The sequence below is a fragment of the Pituophis catenifer genome, unplaced genomic scaffold (assembly GCF_029215685.1).
Source record: "Pituophis catenifer annectens isolate HBS135680 unplaced genomic scaffold, rPitCat1.0.hap2 SCAF_1, whole genome shotgun sequence".
NCBI classification, from domain to species: Eukaryota; Metazoa; Chordata; class Lepidosauria; order Squamata; family Colubridae; genus Pituophis; species Pituophis catenifer.
In genome coordinates this window covers 84,238,697-84,266,283 of record NW_027256881.1, presented here as the reverse complement: position 1 = coordinate 84,266,283, position 27,587 = coordinate 84,238,697, and the positions used below count along the sequence as shown (strand labels likewise).

Here is a 27,587-nt window from a genome sequence, read left to right as displayed (position 1 = left end):
AAGAAATGTCAAGTGTTTTTATTAGTTATACTAAACATTGCAAAAAACAGCATTAAGTGAACATTAAAACAATATAATGGACTGCCAGTAAGAAAAACAGCTGTATATGTGAAGTTTTAAAGGCAATTCAAATGGAACAAACGGAGAGGTTTCAGTGTTAAGTTTAATATGGAAAGAATACTATTGTAGAGGAAATTAAGTACTGACAAACTATTACTTTGGAAAACTGCACAGCAGTATAAAATACTGATATCCTTTCATTGTATTCCTGTTTGCAAGAATATTTTAAAATACTCTTTACAGCAATAATGTTTAATAACTCAGGAATAAAACAAGAAACAGTATTAGAATTTGAAGGCAGAAATGCAAGTAATATTAAGAATGAACTGTTCAAAATGCTTAATGTGAAAAAAATAAACCAAGCATTCATTATAGATTAATCCACACTTTTTTAGAAGCCAAGAGATTTCTTGAATACTGCATGAAGCCTTTACAATTACAGCATACTCCTCACATAAGGGCTGAGGTATATGGTATTTTGCCCATCTGTTCTTGAGGAAAAGGTAGAATGGTTTATGTATTGGTAAAATATTTGATGAATAACAATATATGCATAAACAGCTTCCAACACCTGTGGAATGAATATTCTTGGTTGTTTTAGGCTAATAGTACTTTTTCTGAAGACAGGCATACACACCCAGAGATTGCAAATGAAATCTCTGTATATATCAGGGTCAAGTTTCCTGGCCGGAGGCATAACCTCAGTCAAAAAATCCAATAGGTTATCAAAACTAATATGATAATGATGTACCTTTCATTCTTTTTAAACTGCTAAAATTAGAAGTGTTTTTGCAGCTGAAGATTCTACTAATTGCAGGAAACTTTTTCTCCTATGTTCTTCAAAGAGAAAGGCAACATTGTGAAAATAATTAACTGATCCCAAGATCCAGGCATTATAGAAAATGGCTATATAAAATATATTCCTTAATGATCTAGCTATATAGCACTAGAGAATGAAGCTTAGCTTTTTTTAAATATAACTGCTTAATGATAAGACAATTGCTTTCCAGATTAAATTTATATGTCAACAGTCTTAAATCCATAGTTTTAAATCAAGTATATTTAAATGATTTAATTACATATTACCAATATATAGCTAACTTTCCAATACTTTCTTCTTTAAAACTGAAACATATTATTTTTAAATAAACTTGGTTTTTTAAAATTTGAGGCACCAAGCTCAATAAACTAGTTGTATAGGTATTAAAGCTTTTGAATAATATTAACAAAGGCATTTTGTAAGTAGAGAAAACAATCACCAAAATTTCTTCATTATGGAAGACTATGGAAAATATGAAGTTATGAAATAAACATTTTAAATACACTTCTTATCCAATGAATTAGTTCTCATCTTATAAAGATGGCATATCAAGAGCACTATCCTAACCACATTTGCTAGGACAGAAATTCCAATGGAATTTAGTGTACTGAGAATGAGTCCTAAACACTCTATAAAGTAGCCTTGAAACCACATGGTACATCCAGACTTGTTAACATTACAGAATGTATCTTAACACCATAAAACTTAAATGTATTAATCTAAGTATTATGAATCCTGTATAGCTAACTACAGCAAACAATACAATTTTTTCAAGATTACCTTTTATTAATAACAAACAATGAAAAAGGGAAGAAAGTATACTGATCCAAAATTCTAGCCTAGGTATTTAGAGCCTGAAATAAAATAGAATTTTGTTCCATTGAACTGCTAATAGTAGCAATTTGTGTTGAATTTCAAGAGAAGGTACTATTAGGAAAAAAAGTTCTCTCTCAGGATTCATTTGATAGGATTTTGCTGCATTAAATTAGAAGTTTTGATGCTAATTCCAAATACTTGTGGATTATGCTCCTATTCATTTGTATTTAACACTAAAATCACACTTTGCAATCTTAACAAGAAATGACATTAAATAACACTGTATCAGCTTATATGAACACAGCAATCCATAGAATGAAAAGAATCAAAACATATGCTGCTAAATTTCGACTAGCATTCAATGTTACATTCAAATTTGCAAAGAGACAAAATTATACAAAGACTTCTTGTTTGGATGAGCATGTCTCTTGAAGTCAATAAAAAGAAATGGATAAGTTAGTCAGGGAAACTCCAAAAGAAAGAAAACCTACAAATGATAAAAAGTCATACAGAACTCCCCTGACCAGCAAGTTCCATTTTTAAGGCAATTTTTGTTGATTCTAACCAGACCATGTTATAAAAAAATAAATGCCACTTCAAAACATTATGTACATTATGACAAATTTATCCAGAAATCATATTTAGTAAATTAATAAAGTGTCACAAATTATCATCCGGAGGTTATTTCAGGTGCTTGAGTGTGCAAATAGAATTATTCTTCATCTTTAAAGTACAGGCTTCAAGACTGAGCGCAACGACCGTCCTTCTTTTGTTAGTTCTCTTGTGACACACATACATGGCAGTGGAACAGCTTCCTCCCGTTTCTCTACAGCATTGTAACTGCATTTCTTCAAATGATCAGCCATGCTTACAATGTCTGCAAATTTCCATTCATTTACAGTACAAAAAGCTGTGCTGAATCGCCATACCTAAAAAATAAATTTCTCTTAGCATGATGATATATTTATTAGGACTCACTCACATGCAAGCCATGTAGAACTGGCATTTATAGCACAAATGTTAACTATAGATTATTATTATTATTATTATTATTATTATTATTATTATTATTATTATTATTATTATTATTATTATTATATTTTTTTAAAAAAAGAATCTCCAAACACCTTTTCCTAGGAAGAAGAATGTAAAAAAATGTGCCACAAATTTTAGTATAAACATTAAAAAAACCACCCTGCAAACTAATATGGAAATTTGATGACATACATTTACATGTATTCCTTTATAAAATGATAGACATATTGGCCGATAAGGCTTTGAAAAAGTGACCTGATTTCCCAAATTTCCATTTGGTTTTCCCATTTTTAGGAAACACATTTTTGGTTGCTTTCTCTTAATTTAGCTAATCTGATACTGAAAATCTGGATACAGAAAGCAGCTAGTGAATATTGTAGGGCAGATACCTGTATGCCCATCCCCTAAAAGTTGAACTCTTTCTTGTATTTACTATTATATTAAGTATATTTAGTTATACTATTCTCCAAGTTGTTTCTATCTCACCGCTCCCATACTCTAGACACCTGCCTCCCACAATAGCACCTGAGAGAGAAATATTGGAACAACTCAATTTTTATGCAAAGGTCATCCCAATTCAAAACAGAAGTAAGCAAGTTCTCACAATTAAATATACAAACCTTTTCTTTTATTTGCCATGAAAAACTTCCATCTGGATATATCCTCTTTTCCCACAACAGGATGACCATTCCACGTGCCTGAAGTAAGCTTCCGCACACATCCCTCATTAATCTTGACACTTGTGACAGCTGGCATAAACTGAAACCATCTAGAAAACCTGCAATGTGTTGTAGGACCTCAAAAGGAAGATTACTCAGATTGTCACTATGCAGCCCTAAGCAGCATCTCTTATCAGGCTCTGACAACACAGTCGATATAGCAGGCTGAACCCCAAAGGACCGAAGATGCCGATCATGAATAATTTTTGCGCCTTGTGTTGAAGGACAAAACCTGCGTTGAGAATATGTACATCCATAATATGCCAAAGGACATCGCTGCTCCATCCAGCCATTTAGGCCAGCATGAATATCACCATGTACATTCTTAAAATGTGAAGAAAATTCATTTCGTCTAAACAGTTGTCCACAGACAAATGTAAACATTGAACGCTTTGTTTGGTATCTAGTCACACATTCTAGTACCAGGTCTAGCCCAAGAGTCTGAAAAGGGCTTGGATTTGAGAGCTGTGGATTTGCATGATCACACGCAGATGCTGAAGCAATTTCCCCTACCATTGTATTTGTGGCCAGAATTGCAGAAGGGAGAGAAAATGTCTGAGTCCCAAAATCAACATGGTATCCATCAATAATACGACAATCTGATATTCCCCTGCCACCAGGAGAATCTCCAAGACAAAATAGCAATGCTGCTGTGATTAAGTCTATTCCCTGAAGGTCCATAGGATCCTCTGTTATTTCCAAATCGGATGTATCTACTGCTTTGTCTTCCTTTGATGCAGATAAGCAGTAATTTGCCAAGTAATTGTAGGTATGGTGAGGAATAAAAGAAAATACATTATTTCTGAGTTTTTCTTGTTCTATTTCTCTCTGTAGTCGTTCATCGTTACAGTCGTGTGACATATATATGTGGTCAGTGGTGCCATTAGACAAGTTGTGCAGAGGTATTTCATATTTAACTTGTGCTACAGGAACTGAGTTACAAACATTCACTGTGTTATCACAGGGAGATGCATTGTGAATACTATTTGCTACATTAAACTGGCTGGAATTACATATATTTAGTTCTTCATTCTGTGGCAGTTTCTCTGTGCTTGAATCATCTAGATGAAAGCCATTACATAAAGGGATATTATCAAGGCTCATATTCAGTTTGTAGTGTTTTGTAGTATCGTAACAAATGTCACTTGACCCGTTTTGTTCTAATTGTCCATTTTGATTCAAAATATCCAACTTAATACCACCAACAGCTCCCATGCTATTTTCCTCTACAGAATCGTGTTCTATCATGGCTTGCATGCTGCTGTGTTCTTTTACACAGCAATCTGTGTTTCTTTTACATGGTAAAATACTGAGTTTTGAACTCAACAAGCTGGTAGCAGTATTTAGAATATCTAGAGCTGTAGCTAAACTTTTGGTTGTTTCCACAGTGGCTTGATAAAGTGCACCAAATGATTCCTCATCAACAGGCAATAACCCATTTGCAACTGTAGCATCTGGGGCACTTGCAACCGAAGATTGTTCTCTGGATTTTAATATGGGGTCAGGAGTTTTTGATGTCATAGTTGCAACTTTGAGAGATTCAAGAAGCATCCGTTGATCTTGAAGGGCAAGAGCCATATCCAACTGTTCAATTTCATCAACGTCTTTACTTAGATTCTCATAAGATTTTCGATCCGCATAACTGACTGGCCATCTATTCCATTCCATGGTGCAGCATACAACACTTGCAGGACAGGTTTCTAGATGTTCAGCAATTTTATTTCGGGTTACGGTAAATGGGCAGCCAAAGCCACTGTTGAGACAAGGCACTCGTTCAAGTGGACATAAAAGGCGATGCTCTTCAGCTTTACATAAATGAAATACTGCTCCACAAACCATAGGGCAGCCAATTAAGTCACAGGAAATCCCAGCTTCTGATCTGGTCATACAACGCCGACTAATACAGTTGACACAATGTAAATGCTGAAGATCTTCCATGGTGGCAGGTTCAGTTCTAGATGTAGAAAACAACAAAGCCAGAGAAGATATCAAGGCTTTTGGTTGTAAGTTAGAACAAACTATTTCTGCAAGGAAGTAAAAGAAAAGCTAACATGTTCAAAATTAGAAGAAAATTTTGAATATAACTTGTTTTAAAAATTAAATGCATACTTTTATTCCCCCCCCCAAAAGAAATTTAGGACTGTATGCAAAAACTTAAACTATACAATGTCTTTACATGCTCATTTTTTATACATATTAAATTGGGAAACTTCTATATTGGCAGAATGCTATAGGACAATAGCCATGGTAGCAAAACATCTCTCAGGGTGTTTTATGGCAGACCTCAAACTGACTAGTTTGGAAAAATGAAATTTCACCTCCACCTTTATGCAAGAGATGAACCTGCATACATTAAAAAAATTAAGACAATTGCAGATCTCAACGAATACAATGAGATCCTAACAAATATTACACTTTTCAATTGATACTTTTTAATCTACCTCACATGTAGCCTGCATTTGCATATCCAACCTGTTTTCGTTTCCCTTCCCCTCTGCCTCAACCCAATTTAAATACTACATCAGTATAGCCACAGTATGGCTCTAGTGATGTAAGCCATAAAATGTGTTAGTTGGAAAAGGTGCTATTGCTATTCCAATTTATAGCAATAATGTAAAAACTTTGTAACTATTTAGAATCACATGGTAGAAATTTTTCAACTTCTCATTTTTCATCTAGTGGTAAAATGTAGAAATCTATTGAGTTCTTGACTTACTCAAAATTCAACATGGATGTAATACTATTGTAAACTATATTTATATGTTAAATATTTTAGGTTTGTTTTATTTTTTCTTGGGACTTTTGAGTCAGTGTTGATTCCTGGCAACTATATGAAGAAGTCTTTGCAGTTTTCTAGGCCAGATTTTTAGAAATGGTTTATTACTGCCTTCTTTTTAAGGGTGACAGACTAACTGGCCCTAAATCACCCAGCTGGCTTCATTTCTAAGGTAGGAGTAGAACTCACTGTCTCCAGTTTCTAATCTGGTACCTTTAACCACTACCCCCATCAATTATTACACCAAACTGGTTCTCTTCAATCACCTACAAAATGTATTACGGCATAGAAATAGAATACAGCCTACAACATAATTTTAAATACCGTCAAATTTTCTCTGAACAGTCTTAAAGACAAGTGCATGTTTTTTTTTTAATTTATAAGTTTACATTGCATTATTATATTACTGCATTGTATTATATTAGATTACTGTTACATCTAGTTACAAAATAATCACCAGCTTGGAGACCAATCTTATCTGAAAATCAAATTAATACATGTTGGAACTTACTTTTCTTCAGATGAGCTCATAGCTGGCATAGAAGAAAGACCAATCCCTACTGACACTGTAAATATGATATTTTTTTCTGGTGGCACCTATCACCAAAAGAAATTTTGATCAATCACCAAGCAACTTCAAAGACATGCATTTTGTTTGTTCTATATTTACACACAGATTATAGTTGCATTTCAAAGGTATACCAGTACATATGCTTTGATCACGTTCATGGTAAATTTGCCTTGATTGAATATTATTAATCTGGTTCTTGGTAGAAAATTAAGTTTAAATGATATTACTGTGCTGCTAAATTATATCCCCCAAGTTTGCAATCTGTCTTGCCTTTGCACCCATTTTGTTAATTTGTTTGCATTTTTATATTTTATTTTGTTTGAATTAGACTGTAATTTTTTTTTACTATCACTTATATACTTTTAACATAATTTGTGACATAATTGAAACTAATATGATTACAGAAACTTATATTTTCAAGAAAACAAAATAAGTTGGCAACTGGTCGTTCATGCTATATGCAGCCCCCAGATAATGTGATTGGATTTTAATGGAAAAATATGAGAAAAAACTATCGGTGGCATGATTTGGGATCTTTACTCCAAAGAATGAAGAATACCTGCAGGGCTTAAAATACTTGTTTTCTCTCAGACCTGTTCTTCCAAACTCTAAAAACTGATGGCATATATCTATAATATGATGTCATTTTACCAAGATCACAATATAATACCCAGAGTTGGAAACAAAATAGGCTCCAGAATTCTGAAATTCTACAAATACTGAGGATTCAGAGTAGGAAAATTACCCCTTTCAGTAAGTTTTAAAAACAGCTCTTTGTCTTATTTCTTTATTAATGAGAAGCTATTAGTGTTGTATCTTCTGCTAAATCTATACTAACTCAGTCCAGTTAAAGTTTAAGAGCCAAGTAGATTTATAAATAATCATCCCATGGGACTAGAATAATGGAACTTTGCCCAGAACAATGGCTGGTTAACATTATGTCTCTGAATTGTGAATAGTTTAAAATTTTAACAACTCCAGTGAGTTATCCTACATACTGGCTTAATTCATAGTGCTTAAGCATAAATTTGTTTTTTGACAGGATATATGAACCCACATATTATAGCTTCACAATATATATGAATAAGGCCACTAGTTATAAGGGCAGCCTTATAAATTTCTAAAAAAATTCTTTAAAAACTTATTGATAAATCAGTTTAAACTTTCTGATTGTACAACAGAATCTAGAATATGAACAAAATGTTCAAGTACAAAATGTTTTTATCTCCTTCATTTACTATATAGATGACTATTAACATTCAAAAAGAAGTCTGATAGCACCTTTTCAAACTAACACATTTTATTAAAAGACATACGTTTTTGTGAGCTGAAGCTCATTTGCAACAAAAAAAGGGAATTTCATATAGAAAAAACATTGTCCGATTTTAACATCCATTTTAAACATGTCATTAAAATCTAACTATTTAATATTAATCAGTATTTTCATTACACCATGTAAATAAATGTATGGATATCAGTCTGAACAGGGTAAAGTTTAACTTATGATTCTTCACCTACGTTTAACATAGTGAGGTTTATAGTCATTTTTAAATATCCTTTGGAATGTCCAATAAACATGAAATAAAAGCTTCTGTTAGCTTATTTTCATCTTAATATCATAAGAAACAAAGATTCACTAATTTGTTTATGTAGGATATCCCAACTCTTTTGAGTTCTTACAAATAACAACTATCTTACCAAAAATCTTCCACTGTTTATTTTAAAAACTATTTTAGAAATATCCTTCCACTGTTTATTTCTTTAAACATAATTTAGTTTTATGATGTGGTCCAAACGCATCAGCAAAATCTAAAATCGCAATAAATTGTCAGTAGTGGACAGTGTGATCCTATGTCTATTTAAGAAATGGCTTGCCATTTCTTAAATAGAAATGTTTGTCCAATTAACTAATACTTTTTCCACTGAGCTCCAATATGCTAAATACTAGAAATATATAGAAATCTTGATTCTAAAGAGGAAAAGGTTAGAATGGGAGAAGAATATTCACGTTGCATGTATTGGAAACTCCCTAATGAAGTTAATTTAAAAACTAATTTAATACCTAAATAACTAAGTAACTAGTAGAAACAAAGATGTAAGGAACCAAACAATATCTTAAACACCATATTTTTCGGAGTATAAGACGCACTCCCCTCCCCCAAAAGTGGGTGGAAATGTCTGTGCGTCTTATACAGCCAATGTTGCTGAAGCCCTGCTCACCCACCGGCTGTTTTCGGCCTCCGCACGTTGTGTTTTTGACCTCTACACATTCCATTTTAGACTCATTCCAAGCTGTGGGGATTGCCTCCATGGTCACGTTTTTGGGCTCCATGCATCACATTTTCAGGCTCCGTGCATGGGGTTTTTGGTCAGTTCCAGGCGGCGGCCAAAAACGTGATGCACAGAGGCCAAAAACACGACTTGCAGAGGCGGCAATGAGCTGTGGCAATCCCCGCAGCCTGGAACAGCTGATTGGCAGTATTCCAGGAGGCCGATCTGACCACCAATCAGCTGCTCATGCTGAATCAGGCAGTGATAATGTGCTGAAACTGACCAGGCTTTTTGCTGTTTGCTGCAAGGATGCTAGCCAGATGAATACCGATGGATGCTGGTAGGCAGAGGCAATTTTTTTTTCTTGTTTTCCTCCCCAAAAACTAATGTGCGTCTTATACTCTGAAAAATACGGTAATATCTTGCCCACATCTCCTATATTGTAACAACTCTAACTTGAGCTTGACAATTCAAATTTGGAGAGTAAGAGTAAGCCATAATTATAAATGATGTTTGGAATGTATGCTTTATGGGAAAAGAAATTTGAACACACTTTGAATACTGACGTCAAACATGAATTAAATTACCAAGAATTAAACATTACTTTCTGGCATTCAGCATTAAAGTCTTATATAACAGTATTTATATGTATAGGTAGTCCTCGAGTTACGAATGTAATGGAGCCTGCCCATTCCATTCGTAACCTGAGGATTTGTGGAAGTGAATCTCATACCACTCCCTCCTTTTGCCCGCACATTAACTAATCGAATGTGAGGCTTGTTAAGTGTACCTGAGGTATTTCAGGGTGGGGAAGACCATGTAGGGGCCTACTCATGGAACAGGCCACCTGCCTAAGACCACCCAAGGCCTCCCCAACCCACTGGAATACCTCATGCTCCCCACAAATGCTTTCCCTCCCAACCTGCCGCGTCGGGTCAATTACCTTGTGAAGATGTAGCAAGCAGTCTGCTCTCCAGCCTCTCAGCTGTGTGTGCCCCTCTGAAGTTCCTTTCAGGCCTCTGCAGGCCTTACCTGGTAGGTTCCTGGCCGAAATGGAGCCTCCGGGAGCTGGATCCGCAGAGGCTCCATTTCAGCTAGAGGCTCCATTTCAGCCTGCAATGGGCCGGGGAAAGCCCACAGAGGGCCGGAGTGTCGGAGGGCCAAAACCGCCCCTCAGAAGCTCCATTTCAGCTGGCAACATGCTAGGCAAGGCGCCTAGATGCCAGAACGGGGCTTCTGAGGGCCAGATCCACCCCTCATAAGCTCCATTTCGGCCGGCAACATGCAGGACAAATGTTGCAGAGCCTCTGCAGTTGTTCGTAAGGGCGAACAACTGCTGTGGTGCTGCAAGATTCATAGTTTCGGGCCTTGTTCGCAAACACTAGGGCACTTATTGTGTAAGTTTGAACATTCGTGAAGGGAACACTCGTAACTCGGGGATTACTTGTATAAATAAAATATTCAGATTTTTTTCCACATTTTTCTTTATAGAAACCAAATGTTGCATATATATGTATACATACTTGAATCTGTTCTCTGAAAAGTTGTGAGTCATAAGAAGTCCTGAAAGAAAAAAAAATTAGTCAATGAAATGTATATTTCTAGTAAACTCCTACATATTATTACAAGCATTACAGTGCCTTAGTTGATGCTGATTCATATTTCACAAGTGAATAAAATTTAAAATCTTGCATCTTACTCTAAAACAGACAGCCCACAGCCAAAAAAAGAATAAAGTATACCAACTGTACTCTTTTAATCAATAGCAGCAGCTGAAATACTAAACGTATGAAACATATGAATAAGCATCTATTAATTTAGCACAGATAATCTAACCTTGAAGACTGGTTATGTACCTGGGCCAGCACCACCACCACCTCGAGCATGTTAAGAGTCTGTTTCCTATTAATTATATTTTTTCTCAGGTGATTGGTTGCTGCTCAGAATCATTTCATTGAGATAGGTGGCCATATAAATTTAATGGATGGATCTACAACAGAAGGCTTTCCAGCTTTTAAACAGATCCAGTAAAGAAGAATTTTTATAATTAATAAAATAAATAAATAATCCATTTAAATATATTTAGTCTTAACCTTCACTTGCTTTCTAGTAAATTTAAGCCATTATTTAAAATTTTAGTCACTGTATGATACGAGAATAGATTTTAGCTTTCTGTGTGACATTTTTTCAGATACTGAAAAAATGCAATTTCATATCCTTATCCTTGAAACTTTTGACATTATTAAACTTTTACCTTTTTGCATAGGTATTTGTATTTTCAAATGCCATGATCATCCTGTTATTTTCAGAATGAGTTTGTCTGAATTCTTTTTAAAATATGGTATCAAAAATGAACCTATCAGTTGGGGTAAAATTTAGTCAATAGAGAATAAACTAAAAAAGATAAAGGCACAAAAAGAAAAGAACAATCAACTTACCAGATTACAACTTTCCAAGAAACAATATAGCAGTGAAGTTCTTTTGTATAATCTCCATTCTTATTTTATTTAGATGTCAGCACAGCTAAAACACTACAAAGATACAGAATCATATGGATGAATTATTTTTTTTTAAAAAGCCCATAAAGCAAAGTCTGGAATATCACTAGATGAAAAAAAATTCATTTTAATTTTTTAAATTATAAAGATGTGAAGTAACTCCTTTTCTCTTTTAATTTATTAAACTCATAAAGTAATTAATGCAACCATGTAAACAACACAAATACGTGATTAAAATTGTAATATAAGATAATAACGTTTTAAACAATTCCTCCCCTTGTAATATAATTAAGTGCTTCTCCCCTACTTTCTTCCTTTCCACATCTCTCCAGATGTTTTTAATCTTCTTGCTGTATTACCTTATTGCCAGAATAGATTTTCACTGTTGTGGGTTTTTCTTCCTCCTGCAACAAAAACAAATTAAGTTCAATAAAATGTCACCTCTGTTTTAGTAGAGTTTTATCCTTTGGATTGAAATAAACTGTGATGATCTGGGGAAAAACCGCACAGTCACATTCATCTGAATACTAATTTGAACTTCAAAACAAAAGAAACAATTTATTTATTTACAAAGGAATTTTCTCTTGATAAAGTAGAGAAAAGTGAGACAATGAAACATATATGGGCTATACCCAACTCAGATTTGTCTGCCCATGCAACAGAAATCCACCATAATTGCAGATTTATTCACAGATGATCCAATCTCTTAACAAATATTAATACTGAGCATACTCAATCTGTTTTCTGGAAATAGAACAGATTCGCAATGAACTGGCAAAATTTGAGCTGGTAATGAGTTTCTCGGCAAGAGAAGGGACTCAGAGACTGACAGAATCTAAGGAATTCCTAAATGCTATGAGGGGTTTTCCAGTCTCAGTGGTTAGTCATTCAGAGACCCTGATCATACTACCTGGTGTACTGTTACAATCCGAGAGCTGATAAAAGAGTACAAATGCTGCGTATCTTGTAGTGAATTAAATCAAGCATATATCAGGAAGCACACTCAAACCTATAGTATTGAATAGCAATGGTGGTAGATGGTTAAAAAAAAAAAAAAGCTCACTTCTGCACTATCACTGCAAGGTTTCCGAGAGAGGAAGTTGTGTGGATCTGATTTGTTCAAGACTAGCCACAAGGAAGTCTCATTTGAATACATTGCTCACATCTGCTCTTAGACACAGTTCTTGGGGATATTATTGACTTGGAAAGGGGTGCCATTTGATCAGAATGTATAAAATCACTTTCAGTTATTTTGACTAGAAGTCCACAAGACATTCTGGGGGTTAAGACAACTATCTGTACTGTGATTTCTAAAATTCAGCATGAATGGGTCCATGGAGAGTCAGTAACCCTTTATGAAAAAATTAGGCCCACTGCAACATTAAAGGTGATAATCCTCTGCATTTTGAAATTTTGGGCAACAAATGGCAGTTGCAAATATTACAAATATTCCTTTATTGGGGAAAGTGCTGTCCAATTATAAGCATGGTGGGGAGGCACTAACTACATAATTAGACTTTGATTTCAGATTGGCATATAACACAGAATTCTATTGCCTTGAATGATTACCATGAGAGAAATGCGACTGAATCTTCTGAAACTCTCAGCAAGCAGCCTGTAGACCCAATAACCATGAGATATCTACATGTAGAAGGTCTACATTTACATGATGTTTATCTAAAGATTTCAGTATCTCTCCTTTTGAACTGAATCAGGGAAGATTGTACAGGCACTTGAGATTCTGATGGATTCATAAGCACCAATAAACTAAAGCCAAAGTCAAATAATACAAAGGTTCAGCAGAAAGAAACCTGGGAATTTAGCTTGTAGTCAACCAGGGAACATTCCTTCTGAAGATACAGTTATCTTAACTGGGCTATCAGATACAAGACAGTCTGGACCAAAGCAGATTAGTTTTGGCAATCCATGCTCTAATAATCTTTTTATTGCATAGAACTATCTATTCCATGTAGGGTGACTGATGGAGACTGACTAGAAGCTATGTGATCCAGAACAAAGTTACCTATTTGTTATGTGGGACAGTTATATGGGGCCATAAAGCACTCTTCCTTTAAACACTGCACTAGTTGTCCTTGAGCCACCATTCAATTTGTTTAACATTGGTCTGTATAGCCCTAGATAGTGTATGACCAAATATGCTTCAAGTAATGTCATATGACTGATGTATTTATATCAAATTTGAAAAGCTCGACTCACGATCCCATTGGCTGTTTCAGCTTATTGTGCAAAAGCCAAAAACCCAGTGCTAGTTATCCCAATTCATTATCCTTTTCCAATGAACTGAAACCGCTCTTAACTTAGAAATGTATAGGACAATATCTCTGTGTTATTATTATGAGGATGGATGATTTTTAAAATAATCTTTCTTTTTAATTGTTACTGTTAATAATTATTGGTGTCACTGTCCTGATTTATCTAAGTCTAGCCTTTCTCCCCTCCTCCCCACAAATCTATTTCATGTGTAATTTGCTCTGGTTACTCTGGAAAGAAGGACAATATAAAATTAAATGCTATGTCAGCCCCAAGCTATGGAATGCATGTCCTCAGTAATTTTATTTGGCTCCTGACTATCTCTGCCTTTAAGAATTGGAAAAAACCTATTTTTGTCACGTCTTTAACTTTAGCATTTTTTTTTATTTTCTAATTTCTAATCTTTAACAATATTAAACTTGAGAAAATTTGAATAGGAAAGTGAGATATAAATCAAATAAAGCCCTAAATAATGAACCACTTATTCTAATTATTATTATCAAATTTATCAGCAAATTTAATTTAATTTCCAATTTATATACCGCCCTTCTCCCTGAGGACTCAGGGCGGTGTACAGCCAAGATAAAAAACATAGAATACAAATATTAAAACATTTAAAAATATATATAAATTTTGGCCCGAAAGTTAAGAATCACAAACTAATTAAAAGAATTTAAAAATTTCTTCTAAGCCAACCCGGCTTGCTGAAAAAGATAGGTTTTCAGGGAACGACGGAAGGCATTGAGATCATGGATTCTTCTTATCTCCGGGGGCAACTGATTCCAGAGGGTGGGAGCCCCCACAGAGAAGGCCCTCCCCCTGGGGGTCACCAGCCTACATTGTTTGGCTGATGGCACCCTGAGGAGGCCCTCTCTGTGGGAGCGCACGGGTCGATGGGAGGTCGTCGGTAGCAGCAGGCGGTCTCGGAGATAGCTAGGCCCTATGCCATGGAGCGCTTTAAAGGTGATAACCAACACCTTGAAGCGCACCCGGAAGACCACCGGGAGCCAGTGCAGCTCGCGCAGGAGCGGTGTTACATGGGAGCGCCATGTTGCTCCCATCACTACCCGCGTTGCTGCATTCTGGACCAGCTGGAGCCTCCGAGTGCTCTTCAAGGGGAGCCCCATGTAGAGAGCATTGCAGTAGTCAAGGTGAGAGGTGACGAGGGCGTGAGTGACTGTGCACAAGGAATCCCGATCAAGAAAGGGCCGCAACTGGCAAATCAGGTGAACCTGATAAAAGGTCCCCCTGGTAACAGCCGTTAGATGTTCCTCCAAAGACAGCTGCCTATCCAGGAGGACTCCCAGATTGCGAGCCCTTTCAGTGGGGGCCAAAGACTTGCCCCCAATAGTCAGCGATGGAGCCAACTGACTATATCGGGATGCCGGGAGCCACAGCCACTCAGTCTTGGAAGGGTTGAGCCTGAGCCTGTTCCTCCCCATCCAGATCCGCACAGCCTCCAGGCACTGGGACATCACTTCAAGGGCATCGTTGGGGTGGCCTGGGTGGAGATGTACAGCTGGGTGTCATCAGCGTACTGGTGGTATCTCACCCCAAAGCCATGGATGATCTCGCCCAGCGGCTTCACATAAATGTTGAACAGAAGGGGCGAGAGGACCGATTCCTGCGGCACTCCACAGATGAGAGGCCTCGAGGTCGACCTCTGCCCCCCTGCCAACACAAACTGCGACCGGTCGGAGAGAAAGGAGGAGAACCACCGCAACACAGTGCCTCCCACCCCCAACTCTTCCAGCCGGTGCAGCATGATACCATGGTCGATGGTATCAAAAGCTGCTGAGAGATCTAATAGGACCAGAGCAGAGGAATAACCCCTGTCCCGAGCCCTCCAGAGATCATCGACCAACGCGACCAATGCCGTTTCCGTGCTGTGCCCAGACCTGAAACCCGACTGGAACGGATCTAGATAGGATGTTTCCTCCAGGAATTGCGGAAACTGTTGCGCGACCACACTCTCAACAACCTTCACAATGAAGCGAAGGTTGGAAACAGGACGATAGTTGGCCAATATTGCTGGATCCAGGGACGGCTTCTTGAGGAGAGGCCTCACCACCGCCTCTTTCAGGGCAGCGGGGAAGTGACCCTCACTCAACGAAGCATTAATGACGCCCTGGAGCCAGCCTCGTGTAACCTCCCGGGAAGCCAGTACCAACCAGGAGGGACACGGGTCCAGTAAACATGTGGCCGCACTAAGTCTCCCCAAAATCCTGTCCACATCATCGGGAGTCACAGCATCAAACTCTTCCCAGATAACATTCTCAAGACTGTTCCTCGTCACCCTGCCCTGATCTACCCAGTCAGAGTCCAGATCCCCCCGGATCTGAGCGATTTTGTCATACAGGTATTGTCCGAAATCCTCCGCCCTGCCTTCTAAGGGATCCTCCCGCACTCCTTGATGGAGCAGGGCGCGGGTCACCCTAAACAGGGCGGCCGGACGATTCCCTGATGACGCAATAGAGGCGGAAAAGTAGTTAGACTTTGCCGTCTTTATCGCCACTAGGTAGGCCTTAATATGCGACCTTACCAGTGTTCGATCAGATTCAGCGAGACTGGCCCTCCAACCGCTCTCCAGGCGTCTTTTCTGGCGCTTCATTTCCCTCAGCTCCTCAGTAAACCAAGGAGCCGCACGGGATCGGCATCGGGTCAGAGGCCGCAAAGGCACAACTCGGTCCAAGGCCCCACCAGCCGCCCGATCCCAGGCGGCTACCAGGTCCTCGGCCGAGTCATGTGCTAGGTCCTCAGGAAATGGCCCAAGCTCTGTCTGGAACCTATCAGGATCCATCAGGCGCCTGGGGCGGATCCATCTAATTGGGTCCGCCTCCCTGCGGCGAGGGGTTGCGGTTCGAAGATCTAGACGAAGGAGTGAGTGGTCAGTCCATGACAAGGGTTCCATGTCTATATCCCCTATAACAAGACCACTCAACCACTGGCCAGAGACAAAAATCAAATCCAGAGTGTGACCTCCCCTGTGAGTAGGGCCATGAACTAACTGGGTCAGGTCCATGGCCGTCATGGAAGCCATGAACTCCCGAGCCACCTCGGACGTTTCACCAACGGATGGCAAGTTGAAATCACCCATGACTAAAAGCCTGGGTGTATCTACTGCCACCGTGGCTATCATGTCGAGTAGCTCAGGTAGGGCTGTTGCCACGCGGCAGGGAGCCAGGTATGTAAGCAACAAGCCCATCTGAACCCCACGGCCCCACCTCACAAGGAGGGACTCACATCCGGCTATCTGAGGCACAGTGGTCTCCCTTGGACCCAGATAATGATAACCGCCACCCCCCCTCCCCTCCCCTGGGCCCTCGGTTGATGGAATGCTCTGAAGCCTGGTGGGCACATTTCAACCAGAGGGACGCCACCCTCCGGGCCCAACCAGGTCTCTGTAATACCCGCCAGGTCCGCTCCTCCCTCTTGTATAAGATCGTGAATGAGGGAGGCCTTATTGACCACGGACCTGGCATTGCACAGCATCAGCCGAAGGCCCAGCTCCTGAGTATCTAAGCCACCTAGTATCCGAGCAGAGCCTTGGGGACCGGGGCAGGCAATTGCTCTCAGACAGCAAGTGCGAGCCCCCAACACCTGATGTGGTCCCCTGCTCCCGCCATATCTGCCCCTCCCATTCACCGTGCCGATGGTCTCTGTAATACCCGCCAGGTCCGCTCCTCCCTCTTGTATAAGATCGTGAATGAGGGAGGCCTTATTGACCACGGACCTGGCATTGCACAGCATCAGCCGAAGGCCCAGTTCCTGAGTATCTAAGCCACCTAGTATCCGAGCAGAGCCTTGGGGACCGGGGCAGGCAATTGCTCTCAGACAGCAAGTGCGAGCCCCCAACACCTGATGTGGTCCCCTGCTCCTGCCATATCTGCCCCTCCCATTCACCGTGCCGATGGTACAACCCTCATAGATATCGTCCCCCATCCCTTTCCCAATCCCTCGTCCAGTGCCCCCCGGATCGTTACCCTGTGCCGGGCACAGCTCTGACCCTGGTGGATTTCCCCCCCCATCCGCCATAGTCGTCTTCCCAGTATCTTTAAAAGAATAATTACAACCCCCCCCAGAACCCCTTAAAATCTTTAACAATTTCCCTAAAAAGCCCCATAAATTCTTCCTTGCTCCATGCCATCTCTCCGGACTCCAAAGTCCGTCATCGAGATAGGCCCTCGATAATGTGGGGGGCCAAACCTGCGAGAGGGGAGAATCTCGCAGGACAAGGAGTTCCGACACTGAGTACATATAGCCATCAGGGGAAACAGTCCAAGGGTGGGGGACTGCTGATGTTATAAGCGCAGGGAAAATTCCAGTCCATGGTCAGGCTGCCAAGCTCCCCTGTCCTCTCACAACAGTGGCTAAGGAGGTGCATATCATTCGACCCCGAAAGTTTCCAGGGCAGCCGTCTCTCACCAGGCCAATCCATGGAGACTTTGATAGAAAGCTCAAGGGTGAGGATAGCCATATTCCGCCTCCTCAGGCCTCATGTCCATAGAACCAGTATCCCTCCTGGGATTAGCAGCATCAGGGAATCCAATATCCAGCTCAAAGGAGGTTTAAGTTCGTAAATGTTCGTCAAAGAAGTTCTACATGGTAGGGAATCCAGGCAGGCCAGATGGAAGTGGGGAAAAAATTAGGAGTAGTTCAGCAGGCCAAGATGGATACATACATACATACAATGGTATATCCTTATACAATGGTACTCCACTCCAACTGAACCAAATTCTATTAAAATACTCAGATATTTGTAGATTTGTAGTAATTCTGTAGTTAGATTATGACATTATAACTAATGTTGATGTGATGTTGCACACTTTCATAGAGCACTCTTGTCAATTGGGTGTTTAGTAACAGACATCAGAACACCAAATACTGGCAAAGAATGCAAAGCTTTGTTAATACTTTACAACCTTTCATGGTTACTACTTAATTCTTCATAATCTTAGCATTAATCCAGTTGGAGTCAAAGATGCTGTCCTCTGCTATTCCATTGAACTACAAAAGACTACAGTGTCCTGTAAGTAGCATTCAATTATCATATAATTGGAATATAGAAGTGGATCTTCTTATTCATAATAGTTACATTCCAGCATATAATCATGGTTAATGAAACCACTTATGAGTCAGCAGGCCTATGAGACTTGGGAGTTAGACCTGGAAAATGACCAAAAAAAATTACAAAAAAAAATCATGAAAAATATAAGGAAAAAATTGAAATAAGGATAGTCTATAAAATTATTGAATCAAAATATGGAAGAAGGGAAGTACTCTTCCACTTGCTCCTGCTCTGAACTGTCAGTATTGCTTCCTGATGGAACTTTAGTTGTGGTGGGTGTGACTATATTTAAAAGTAGCAGATAATTACGCTTTGTCAGGTCTTGCTTTTCAGAACCTGTCCTTGCAAAGTTGAAAAGCAACTTCTGCCTATTGAACTTGATGCTGTCGCCCATTAATGGGTCAAATTAAAACACTTTGTTCTTTATTACACTCCCCAGCTGCAGAACCTTTACCTTTTCTCTCAAAGGCAAAGCTTGCATGAACATTTGCCTCCGCAAAGTTCTCTGTTATACACTTGCTCACTTTCATTATGGAAGAAGTATGTGCAGAAAGAGAATGACTATAACAAGTCAAAACAGTATAGATCACTGGGAAATTGGGGAAACAGAAGCCAAATATGTACCCTTTTACACGTGTACATAATGGTAGGGTTCAGAACTGAGTGCCAAAAACTGTAGACAGGCAAAACCATTTACCACAGATAAGTTCTGGTTTATTTTATCAATGGAAGATATTTGAAATCCCAGAATACAAAGTCATGGATAATGAAGTCTAGGTACAGAATTTTCCCTTAATTGATAATCAAGATGTACTAATATTCCTTCACTTCTGTGAGTGAGCACTTGACCGAAGTTCCCATAATTGAGTCACCTTTACTTATTTTATTAGTTTCCAATTAAATCTGCATTTTAAAAAAATTACTAACAAAAAGAACAGAAATGCAAATAAAAAAAAGTATTGCAAATTAAATAAATCTTCTGCTGCTGTTTTGTAAACACTTGTGTATTAAATTGCAACAATACCATCCTTCAGTTCCTGGAAGTTGTATATGAAATATAGCAAGGTTCTTTCATCTCAAATTTCTAAAGCCGATAAATCCAACCTCTCATTTTCAATGTAAGTTTAATGAGAGAACATTTCCATCTACAGATATATTGTTGAAAGAGTATTCGAAATAAACAAACATATTTTAAGTTAATCTGCCAAAAGACAACCTTAGTGAGATTAGCCAAAATACCTCTGTCATATCCAAGGAAAGCAGGAAAAAAAGCCCAAAATACTGAAATGCTTAAATCTTTCCAATGTATGTAATTTATATCATTGAAGGATTTCTACCATATGCTCTTTACAATTTTGTTTCAAATTTCTTAAAGTGGTAGTATTTGTACTGTTATCTGCTGCAAAAAACTTTTAAAATTTTAGCAATGCATTTGAGGGACTTATTATTTTAGAAAATACTTTTGGCTCTCTCACTATTTGTGGATGATTATAGACTAAATCACAGTTGGGTTTAAAATTGAAAAATCATTCAAACTGGAGCCAAATCCATGAGCATGATTTTGAAATATTTCCTTCCACAGGTGGCTAAATAAAGTAATATTTCTGTGATTTCTTCCAGCCAACAATATCAACTTTTAATACAGTTCAACTATACTTTTGCATATAAATAATTATTTATTTGAGACAAATTATCTCTGTTGAGTAAAACTAGAAATTAAACATGGGAAATACAAGGAGTAGAATGTGTGCATAAGGAGCTGACTTGTTATTCAGCAATGTATATTTAATTACACTGTCACCGCATTCTTGTTTGCAAGAACCAAGTTTCGCTTACTGCAATGAAAATGCCCAATCATAATAACAGAATAATAGCCTTTGATATACTGTGCTTCATTAATGATCAAATCATGAAAAGCAGCTGCTCATTTCTGATTAGGCAATGTCAGCAAGTAGGTTCAGTTCATCAGATATGTTGAAGTACATGTGCTTGCCTGTTACCAACCAAGAAACCTAAAAATATACACAGTTCTGATGAGATGTACACTGCTCTTAGAAGGTTCAGGCCACCTGATGTTATTGTACATATTACAATCAGCTGACTAGAGTTGCCAAAGCCTGTTTGGAAAGTCTGCTAGCACAAGTAGAATTCCAACTATAACAAACAACCCAATCACCAATGTTTGCATGAACAACAACGATCATATTAATGACTTGAAACAGAAAATACTCCAAATACAATCTACCTCTTTGGTAACCAGTTACATAGTGCAACAGATTTAAACCTGATAGTTGAATTTTAACTCTACTTCTGATAATCTTTTATCCATTTTATTATTTTATTTTTATTATTTTATGTTTTATTATTTTGTTTTAAATTGTTATCTTCCTCTTAACCAGATTAATTCAGATTTCACATTGCACCACAGTGTGTCCTAACAGCAGCTCAGAACCAGTGGTGAAATTCAGCTGGTTCTATCCGGCTCGGGAAAACCAGTAGCGCCGGCAGCAGGAGGCTCTGCCCATCCGTCCGGATGTCATCACGTTCCGTTTTTGCCCTCTGCGCATGCACAGAGTGCTCTGTGCATGCGTGGCGGAGGCACGTGCACTCACATTTGCAAACCGGTAGTGAGGGTAAGTGAATTTCACCCCTGGTCAGAATTCATAATGCCACCAACAGGAACCTCCAAGTGGATAAAAGAAAAAAATTACAGCCGATTTGATTTACTTTTTCTTCTACTCATTTCTAAAACTTGATAATTTTTAAAATTTAAATGCCACGAGGCATTTCAATGACAAATTCAACCTAATTAGCACAGGGATAATCAAACCTGATTTAAGACAAAAATTGCTTGACTTTTATCCATAATTTGTAGTCCTTTCCCCTTTCTCTTGTTCCTTCCCAGAAGATACAACATTAGCTATATTTTCTTGGTACATCTGAACCCAGAACAATGGCTATTCTTTTCTAAGAGAATATGAAGAAGCCAACTTTAGTCAAAGGCTTCAGATTCTAGTCTGAATAGAAACCTGCCAAGTTCACAAATCACAGTCCTCACATTAATACATTAGCAAAACATTACACCAAAAGTATAAATATGACCATATATGCTATATAAAGTATTATGTGAACAGATTTAACTAACAAAGCTAAGAAATACACAGGAAGTATGGGTAGATCTCGTTTGCCAATGATTTGTATTCTACTAATGAAGAATTAGGAATGAATAAAATCCAATTATAAAGTTTTTAGAACATTCAATTTAGGTGAGACCTTTGATTTCATGGATTTCCTTTAAATTAAGCAATACAATAAAGGTTCTTATTCTTGATGTTGTATATCATAGTGAAACTATATGTTTCAAGTATCACTAGATCAGAGAGATCTGTTTAGCAAATATTAAGCAATTTCAGTGTAAAGGAAGATATTAAGACATAGAAGAGATTGTCATGTTATCCTAAAAAATAGCAAAATTGCTATCTACCTTAGTAACTAATTTGCAACTTGTTCATTAACAGCTGCTATGTTTTCCTCAAAATTTCAACAGAAAAATATCAAAACCAAAATTTGTAAAAATAGAGAAGCAATCTGAAAAAAACTCTAGCACAGGTGACTGAGGCAAACAGCCTACTTTCACTTGTTCATTTGAGCTCCAAATTTGCATCATTCTGTGGAGTAAACATTGTAATACCAAGTTCTCTATAAGACTACAATTCACCAGACAAATGTTTGAAATTCTACCAAGTCAAGGATACCTACTGGCAAGTTTGAGCTTTTCACTTCATGATGGACAAATTAACGCATTAAATACTTCAGTTTCATTTTCTAAACCCATTTAGTGATTCTCCTAAAATGACCTATCACATGGGCAGTGGTCACTCGGAAGGATTTCAGTATTGCAGGCTGACTCTGTCCACAGGTAGGAAAAGTTCTATCCTGCCCAACTGAAGGTTGACTCAGCCTTCCATCCTTCCAAGATTGGTAAAATGAGGACCCAGATTGTTGGGGAAAATATGCTCTGTAAACCATTCAGAGCATGCTGTAAAGCGCTATGGAGCAATATATAAGTGCTATTGGTATTGCTCCTTTGACTGCTTTCATGATTAAGAAATATTCAGATCTAATCTATAAAATGAGATGGCAAAGTTATTACACATTACTCTAAACTTTGCCAACTACACATTACGAATAGATTTTATCTATTTTGACAGAAACAACTTTCAGAATCACAGGGACACTAAAGATATTATTTTTATATAAACAATTTGTCAAACAGTATCACAAGCCATCAATGTTTAAAAACAATTTCAAAATGTAAATTGTAAGTTATGTAAATTGATCCAAATGACAAAGCATCTGGATTACTTCATGAAAAATACAGGTAGCCCTTGACTTACAATAATTCATTTAGTGATTTTTGTTCCAAGTCACAATGGCACTGAAAAAAGTGATTAATGATTGTTTTTCACATTACGACCGTTGCAGCATCCCCATGGTCATGTGATCCCTATTGCGACCTTCCGACAAGCAAAGTCAATGAGGAAGCCAGATTCACTTAACAACCATGTTACTAACTTAACACGGTTAACAGTGATTCACATAACAATTATGACAAGAAAAGTCATAAAAAGGGGGCAAAATTCACTTAACAGCTGTCTTGCTTAGCAACAGAAATGTTGGGCTCAATTGTGGTCATAAGTCAAGGACTACCTGTAGTCTTTGGTGGATGATGTCTAAAACAAAAAATTGCCCACTGTATTTGACGTCGACTAAATTTGTGTCTGTTAAATTGAGGGTCTATTTCTTTATTTTACTAGAATTTTCCATAATCTAATAATAAATCATTATAAAAACCATACATGTATTTGGGTTCAATATAAAAAACCTACTTTTTATTCTTTTTTTTTTCTTTTTTTCCTGCATATTTAGGGTTTTCTTTTTTGGATCAACCAAATCCATTGGTGGTGACAGGGACTGACCAATGGGCTTGTTGCCTAAGCCTGATATCACGAACTGAAAAGAGATTGGCTGGCCAAAAATCATCTACCTGGGTTTTTTGCCTAAAATAAGACTAGCACTCATGGGTTTCTGATCTGGAGCCTCAACCACTAGACCAAACCGACTCTCATCAAACATCTACATCAATATTTTACTTCTGTCAAGCAATATTTCTGATTTGAACCTCTAGGGGAAATGATATGTAGAAACTTTTTTTTAAAAAAAATGCCTAAATAAAAGTGCTGGCTAAACTGCTTCTCTGAAAACGAATGTTGAAATTTAGATAAAATGCTATAAAAATATAAATTCTTTAATATGCGAGCCCCTGAATATCTGAAAAACAAACAATATAGCATAATTATATACAAATTAGTTACATTTAAGTGACTGCAAACAGCTTATTCTGTACTCAGATATAAATGCATTGCTGAAAACAGAAATAAACCACCTGCCTATTGAGACTGGAAATCATTGAATACTAATTTTAATTCAGACACTATAGCTTCATAGTAAGAAAATTAAATGTTCTCAAATATTAGTTGCTATAAGTTATATTACAACATTTGCACCCTGAGAGTTTTCTAAACTAGAATAGACAAGAAAAGCTGCCCAGAAAACCCTACACATTGTATCCATTGATGTTCTTTGGGAGGGGAGGAGACTTATACTTAATTTAGGAGCAATAGATTCCAGACACATATCTCTCTTCAACTCAATAAAAAGAATTGTCAATGCTCTGTTTATCCATGACTTCCTGTACACAATAATTTACCTGTCAGCATATACAGATGTTCTCTGAATCAGAACCATAATATATTTTAAATAAAACAAAAACATACTTAAAAATCTTGTGAAATAGCTCTCAGAAAAGAAATGCAAATTTCACAAATATATGTGAAATATATTTCTAATTTACTTCTGATCAACTATGATCTGAAAGTACAACAAACACTTCTATGCTTCATGTCTAGCTTCTTACCTAAATGTTTTTCACTGTAGTAATACAGGTAGTCCTTGATTTACAACAGATTGTTTAGTGACAATTCAAAGTTATAACAGCACTGAAAAATGTGACTTATGACTGTTTTTAAACAGTTATGACAATTGCAGCATCCCTACGATCATGGGATCAAAATTCAGATGCTTGGCAACTGGATCATATTTACGACTGTTGCTATGTCATAAGGACATGTGATCATCTTTTGCAACCTTCTGACAAGCAATGAAGAAACTAGATTCACTTAACAAACAACCAGGTTACTAACTTATAGCTGCAGTGATTCACTTAACAACTGTGGCAAGAAAGGTTGTAAAATGGGGGAAAACTCACTTAACAACTGTCTCATTTAACAGAAATGTTGAGCTCAATTGTGGTCGTAAGTCAAAGACTACCTGTAGCTATTTAACCAGCAGCCACCAATATATCTCTTCACTGTCCTAGCTAACCTAACACAAAATATCCTAGCTAACCTAACACAAAATATCATACGACAGATTCAAAAGGAAATTCCTAGGTATCATATGAATGGCAATTAATCTGGAAAATAGGGATTTTTTAAAAAAAGTTGTGATTTAAAATATTTTTAATCAGAATTAAGGCCATTGAACATAAACCTACTTAGAAATAATTACTACAGATCGCAAAGACTAATTTCAAGGGCTATTTCTCAATGTGTATAAGTTTGTATTGTTCATGTTTTGTATTAAAAACATCATGCATTTCTGCATGTAGTCTCAGCAGGTGGCAGCACCTCTAGACTTGGAAATACAGCAGGATCAGGAATACCATCATGGCTGTAGGCCAGATGGGGAAATGAAAAACAAAAATCTCAGAAAAAGGCAATTTCAAAGTATTTTAGTATTACTTCCCAGAATATTATATGGACATGTTCATAAAATCACTAAGACTCAACTCTACCTGAATATGATTTGGGGTTTTTATTTCATCCTATGATTTCAGAAAAGGACTTTCAGAAAAAAATGCTTTATTGTGGAAGAAAAAGTAGAACAGCTTAAATAGCAGACAGTATTTTCAGCACAGCTATTTAAAAATAAAACATGGTTCCTTCACATCCCTCCCAATGAAAACGTTAATTCTGAGTTTCTTGGTTTATACAGTAGTCCTTAGCCTACAGTATTCTACTTGAATTAAGAACTATTCCAAATTTTATTTTCAAAGAACTGTTGACCATTATGACTCAGCTAAAGTCAAAACATTATTATATGACACATTCATATCTGATAATGAATTGCTAGTCATTCTTCCATTTTCACTAAAAACCAGAGCTAGGCATACTTAAAAAAAAAAAATCCACTCTATTCTTTCATTGCTTAGAGGTTTTGACATGTAATTTTTTTCAAGATTTTGTACTATTCCCTAAGATACCAGCCCGAGGATGAACTGCTTCCCGATTTATTTATTAATAAGGAGAAGCACAGTAGTGCTGGTTTCCTGGCTTCAATTAAAAACATTTCCCGTCCCAAACTAGCTGCAGCGTTCTGACTGTTAAGCTTTCAGATTTGTCAGACCTACTTAACTTTCAACAGAGGGGAAAAAAAAAGAAGCTTTTTAAAATACACACAAGACTACCGCCCTTCTATGAAGGGACCCCCCCCTAAAAACTATCCTGTCTGTTCCTCTTTACAAACAAATCAGGACTGGTAGAGCACACCTTTCTCTACAGTTAAACCACAAGGGTGCCTCTATTTTTTTTTAAAGACACAAGTTTTCCTCACAGGGCAATTTTTTGTGTGGGGGGAGGAGGGGGAGGGTTTGGATATCTAGAGGCTAATCCAGAAGAAGAGGGCTGCGCTCCCGCTTACTCCCGTGTTTCCTTACTCCTTTTGAATGCCCCATAAAAAAAAGGGGGGGGAATTATTTCACCTCGCGCCTTGTGAAGGAAAGTCGGGAAGGGCTGGAGAAGAAAAGAAACGGCGGCGGCGGCGGCGGCGACTCCGCAGCTGTTGGTTTCCTGGGCGCAAGGCGAACAAAAGAGCTCTTTTCTTGGAACAGCCGGAGTTGGGCGTGCCCGACGTTGTGTGAATCTGCGCACCTTCTCGCTGGTTAAGGACCGACACAAGGCTACGCGAATGCATCAAGAGCCCGGGATGAAGGAGGAGACGGCCTACTCTCCCCCCCCCCCCTCCCCACTTCTGCCATTGTCTCCTGGGTGGTGGTGGTGGAGGAGGAGGAGGAGGAGAAGAAAGGGGGTCGCCAAGAGAAGAAAAGCACCCCGGCGGACACATAACGCCTCCCTCCATCCTTTCCCACCGGACTCTAGGGAGACCAAAGCCCCTCTTCCCCCAGCCCCACCGCCCGGCCAAACAGGCGCCGGGCTCTCCCGTGGCTACCTCATAAAGGCACCAGCTGTCAAACAACGACGGCAACTCGGTTTTCCAAAAGGTTGTGGCCCCCGCCCGCCCGCCCTCCCTCCCTAGCCAGGCCGGCCCGGACTCCGCTCGCCTGGGCAGGTTCCCCCAGCCGCAAGCCACAGCACGAACACGACAGCCCCGCTCTTTGCTGATTATTCGTCCGGCCCCAGCCGCAGCAGCAGCAGCAGCCAGCCAAAACCCCGGATCCTCCGCTTCTCGAGCACCGGGACTCACCCGCCCAGCCGGTCTTCCGCCTCCTGCGTGTGAACGAGCCCCAAAACGGTACGCCACCCGTCGCCGAGACGTTCTCGG

At 38.4% G+C, this 27,587-nt stretch overlaps 1 protein-coding gene across 1 annotated transcript; it reads right to left on the bottom strand.

Moving 5' to 3' along the window:
• Positions 1-3: 3 nt before the first annotated feature.
• Positions 4-27,585, bottom strand: FBXO30 (F-box protein 30). Its single transcript, XM_070932663.1, has 7 exons — positions 27,510-27,585; positions 11,926-11,970; positions 11,507-11,599; positions 10,592-10,631; positions 6,738-6,823; positions 3,352-5,404; positions 4-2,625 (listed from the first exon to the last, which is right to left on the bottom strand). Exons 5-7 carry the CDS (start codon positions 6,764-6,766, stop codon positions 2,422-2,424), a joined length of 2,286 nt encoding a protein of 761 aa, XP_070788764.1. The 5' UTR covers positions 6,767-6,823; positions 10,592-10,631; positions 11,507-11,599; positions 11,926-11,970; positions 27,510-27,585; the 3' UTR covers positions 4-2,421.
• Between the last annotated feature and the right edge of the window lie 2 nt (positions 27,586-27,587).

Excerpts from the sequence above, each read along its gene's own strand:
- FBXO30 (XM_070932663.1), bottom strand. The coding sequence starts at position 6,766 with ATGCCAGCTATGAGCTCATCTGAAGAAAA. Across the intron at positions 5,405-6,737 it reads ATGAGCTCATCTGAAGAAAA|AACTGAACCTGCCACCATGG; the intron begins GTAAGTTCCAAC and ends TTCTACATCTAG. Across the intron at positions 2,626-3,351 it reads CATGGCAAATAAAAGAAAAG|GTATGGCGATTCAGCACAGC; the intron begins GTTTGTATATTT and ends TTTATTTTTTAG.